The sequence below is a fragment of the Myotis davidii genome, unplaced genomic scaffold (genome assembly GCF_000327345.1).
Source record: "Myotis davidii unplaced genomic scaffold, ASM32734v1 scaffold292, whole genome shotgun sequence".
In the NCBI taxonomy this organism is placed as follows: domain Eukaryota; kingdom Metazoa; phylum Chordata; class Mammalia; order Chiroptera; family Vespertilionidae; genus Myotis; species Myotis davidii.
In genome coordinates, this window is record NW_006285042.1 from 715,363 (window position 1) to 720,383 (window position 5,021).

The 5,021-nt window shown below is 35.0% G+C and overlaps 1 protein-coding gene across 1 annotated transcript in view; it reads left to right on the forward strand.

The window, feature by feature from the left end:
* Positions 1-5,021, forward strand: part of IQCB1 (IQ motif containing B1) — a 57,663-nt gene that overhangs the window by 31,092 nt on the left and 21,550 nt on the right. Inside the window, exon 11 of the mRNA XM_006755347.2 lies at positions 4,506-4,648. Within this exon, the coding sequence (XP_006755410.1) occupies positions 4,506-4,648 (143 nt within the window). The remainder of the gene's footprint in view (positions 1-4,505; positions 4,649-5,021) is intronic.

A 5,021-nucleotide genomic window follows, 5' to 3' on the forward strand; every position in this document is an offset into this window, starting at 1 on the left:
CTCAAATAACCAGCTCTGAGATCCCGGCTCGGCTCGCTGAAAGCAGGTTTCTGGAGTTTTTTTAGCTTCTATATTTGTAACTATGTTTCTTAAACTGCCCGCTCAGAGGCCAGCAAGGCAGGTGGGGAACGTTGGAGTCCACCGTCACTGAAGCAAGCAAGCCTCATTCATGTTCGCTTTAAGCTGCCTGGCTGCCCGCCGCTATCTTGGCTGTCAGTTAATATGCATATCCCGCTGATTAGCCAATGGGAAGGGTAGCGGTCGTATGCCAATTTCCATGTTTCTCTTTTATTAGTGTAGATGTTTACTTTGAATTTATATTAGTTCACACAAACACTCCATCCATGCTTTTGTTCCGGTCTCCGGTCCAGTTTAAGAACCCATTGTGGCCCTCGAGTCAAAAAGTTTGCCCACCCCTGTTATAGACACTCTTACTCACTAAAATGTTACTAAGGGGGGAAATATTAAAAATCCTAATAAATATTTTTAAATGTGAAATTACAGTATATGAATCCAGAAACACACATTTACCATCTTTACTCATAATTTCAATCACCAAACCTCACTTTTCTACTATCTTTCTGGTTTATATTTTACTTTCACCTGCATGCTTCATAGTCTTCCAGGTTTGCCATATTTCATAGCCTGTATGCCTAAACTGTTTATTGAACTCAGGTTTTTTGATATATCAAATGCCCTAGTGATGCAGTTTTAATGATTACTATGTTTAGTATATTAAAGTTAATAGTAATGCATACTAGGTGTTTATAATCAGTTCAGTTAGAAACAAGTGGTTTTTTGTTTTGTTGATCAATTTGAAAGGCGATGCTGTTTAGAGCCTGTTCTCTTTTACCCTCTATAAGCAGGTAAGGGGTAACACCATTATCTGCATGTTGTACAGGCACACCTTTTGGAGGGAAGGTCCATAGGAGAGGCTTGCTTCCATCAGCTAGTGGAAGGAAAGGGAAAGATTTTTACTTAATCTAACTATCAGGAGGAGCAAAAGATATGTACTTAGAACTATTCAACTCACCCTACAACCTCTCTAGAACATCTTCTCTTTTGGCACACACGTACTTGAGGTCTTTTCTACCTTTAATAATAAGGATAAGAAAGACTTTGTTTTGCTTTTTAATTTTTTAAAAATTCTTTATTATTAAAAGTATTACATATGTCTCCTTTTCCCCCCGTTTACCTTTCCCAGCCCTTTCCCGCCTCCCAGCACAGGTCCTCACCCCTCTACTGTCTGCATCCATTGGTTATGTTTATATGCATGAATACAAGTCTTTTGGTTGATCTCTTACCCCCCTCCCACCCTTCTTTGCCTTCCCTCATGAATTTATTGAGGTGATATTAGTTAATAAAATTGTGTAGGTCTCAAGTGTACAGTTCTATAATACATCATCTGTGTATTGTATTGTGTGTTCACCCAAACTCAAGTCTTCTTTTATCACCATTTATCCCCTTTACTCTCTTCTATCTCCCTTCACCCCTTTTCCCTCTGGTTACACAGTACTGTTGTCTGTGTCTACGAGTTTTTGTTTGCTTTTATTTTGTTTATTTTCCTTAATCCTTTCACCTTTTTCACCCAGCCCGCCAACCAGCTCCCCTCTGACAGCTGTTTGTTCTCTGTATCTATGAGTCTCTTTTTATTTTGTTAGTTTATTTTGCTCATTAGATTCCACATATAAGTGAAATCATATGGTACTTGTCTTTCTCTGACTGGCTTATTTCACCAAGCATATACTCTCCAGGTCCATCCATGCTGTAGCAAAAGGTAAGATTTTATTCTTTTTTATAGCCTAGTAGTAGTCCAATGTGTAAGTGTACCACAGTTTTTTTATTCACTCATCTATTAATGGGGACTTGGGCTGCTTCCAAATCTTGGCTGTTGTAAATGAACATAGGAGTGTATGTATTCTTTCAAATTAGTGTTTTGTGTTTCTTTGGATATATTCCCAGAAGTGGAATTGCTGAGTCAGTAAGCAGTTCTATTTTTAATTTTTTGAGTCAATGCCATAGTGTAGGGGTCCTTAAACTTTTTAAACAGGGGGCCAGTTCACTGTCCCTCTGACCATTGGAGGGCCGGACTATAGTTTAAAAAAAAACTATGAACAAATTCCTATGCACACTGCACATATCTTATTTTGAAGTAAAAAAACAAAACGGGAACAAATACAATATTTGTATTTGCATGTGGCCCGCGGGCTGTAGTTGAGGACTCCTGCCATAGTGTATTCCACAGTGGCTGCACAAATCTGCATTCCCACCAACAATTAAATCTATCTGGTCTAGTGTGTCATTTAAGCTACTGTTCTTGTGTGTTTTTTCTGGAATATCTATCCATTGATGTCAGTGGGGTGTTAAAATCCCCTACTATGACTGTGTTTTTGTCAGTCTCTCCCTTTATGTCCATCAAGATTTGCTTTATGTATTTAGGCACTTCTATATTGGGTGCATATATGTTTACAAGTGTTACATTCTCTTATTGAATGGATCCCTTTAGTATTATTTAATGTCCTGTTTGTCTCTTCTTATAACCTTTGTTTTGAAGTCTGTTTTGTCTGATATAAGTATTGCTAGCCCAGCTTTTCTTTTGTTTCCATTTGCATGAAATATCTATTTCCATCTTTTTACTTTCAGTCGGTGAGTTTGAGATACCATACTCTTCAGTGGGGACTTTTGCAACTAAGATATTGTGAACCACTGCACATGGGCATGGGGGCCAGACCTTTTCTATGTCTCTGCTCATCTTACTGGTTTCTACATGGCTTCTGTAAATCCTTGGTTATAATACTTATGTTCAGCTAGTCTTCAGTTGGATATTCAGATTGATTGCTCTATAATTTAGCAGTAAATCTGGTTTGGTGTAGGGAGGAGGTGAGTGTAGCTTCCAATTACTCTGTAGCAATCTTGGAATTATAAGAAAGATATTTTGAAACAAACTCTCAACTTTGGCCTAAGTGTAAAACCAAAGAGAACAAATTGTACTAAGTAGCAGTTAACCCTTTGTACACCATAAGCATCTATAGACGCAGTGGGGATGGTTTCCATTTTGGACTCGTGGCAGTTAACTGGTTAAGAAGCAACTGATCAATGATTCTCTCTCATCATTGATGTTTCTATCTCGGTCCCTCTACTTCTCTGAAATCAATAAAAATATATATTAAAAAAGAAATGGAAAGAAAACAAAACAACACGCATGAAATGTTATCAAAATTATTTTCTGAGTTTTCTTCTCTACTTTAAAATACTTTCTTTTAAAGTTGTCTTATTTGTTTTTGCTTTTTCACAAGAAATTGAGTTAAAAATCATTATGACTGTCTCTACACCATTATGAAGTCTGCCTTTTAATACTGCCGAGCTATGGCCAAATTGACTACATTTGTTGGCAATTTAATTTTAAGAAAGCAAATTCTCTTGAGTAAGATACATGCAAATTAAATCTATATAGATAAAATAAATAATGCATTCTGCTTCTCTTTTATCTTTGGTTTCTTTCTCTATGGTTATCTGAAGGAATTTTGAGTATAGTATGTTTACTAGAGACTGACACATGTGATCTCCTTACATAATAATTTAGGAAGCATTCAAAACTGGCTAGATATGGCTAAGGAGAAATTTTGTTGAGTAAAAGCAGATAATACAAAAATCCTAATTAAAATTTTGTGACCACATATTATAAAAATAATATTAATAATTGAGAAATATGTAAACATCTAAAGAAAATTAAAGTCATCCATAATCACACCATGCATGTGTTGAAAGTTTTGTTTTTAATCACTTGTTTTCCTATATGAGTAAATACACACACACACACACACACACACACACACACACACATATATTTATATATATTACACAATTTGGATCTCTTCTCTATCCTGATTTTATTTTCACTTGACTTAGATTGTTGGTATCTTCCCATGTTACTGAATATTCTTTGAAATTTTCATATTTTATAGTACCCATTCATTGAATGAACCAGTATTTATTTATCCAACTCGCTATTGTGGGCATATTTTTGTTTTCAACTTGTTACTGTTGTAATGCTATGGAGAATAATATATAACACGTTTTTCCTTAAGAAAATTATTAGAAATGTAATTGGTTAATATTTTTAAGGCTTTTGATATATTCTTTTTATTGGTTTTAGAGAAAAGAAGGGGTGGGGAGACACATTGACTGTTGTTACACTTATTTATTCATTCGTTGGTTGTTTCTTGTATGTGCACTGACCAGAGACCTTGGCACATTGGGATGATGCTCCAAGCCCTGAGCTACCCAGCCAGGGCGACATGTATTTTAAACATTTCTCTGAAAGGTTGTATAGCAGCAGCACATGAAAATTTATTTCATCATTCTCTAACACTAGAAATTAGGTTTAAAAATTTTTTAACAATATTTATGTGATTACTAATGAGTTTAAGCATTTTTCATATACTTCTGAGTGGACATATGATTCATGAAAATTGTACATATGGTATTTAATGTTTCCATCACAGATCCAAACGAGCAAAGATATTATTAAAACTAAAAAGACGGAAGGAAGAAGAGGACAACAGATTACAACTGCAACTTGAAAAGCAGAGAGCCATGAGACTTTCCCGAGAAGTACGGCTGAATATGCTTGAAATTATTCATCCAGGTGGGTGGCAGTATCAATTTTATAAATGTAAGAATGTTTAGGATATCATTTAATAAACCAGATTTCCTAGTGACCTGATAACTTTTTTAAAATTTGAACCTTTTCTTTCTCCATTTTCAGATAAATCTTATTAAATCTCTTGACTCGAAAGAAAAGTTACTATTTTTCTGATTAAGGCCTCTTAGTTAATGATGAGCTACCTCTCCACTAATTTTTTTTATTCTTATCGTTCAGGTAAATTAGAGAAATAGGTAAACATATTCTTTTTTTTTTTTTTTTTTTTTTTTTCAGTTTCATTTGCAGGTTGTTTTCAATGCCCTTAAAAATATGACCTACTTCAACTGTTTTTTTTTCTTCATTTTGCTGCAGCTCA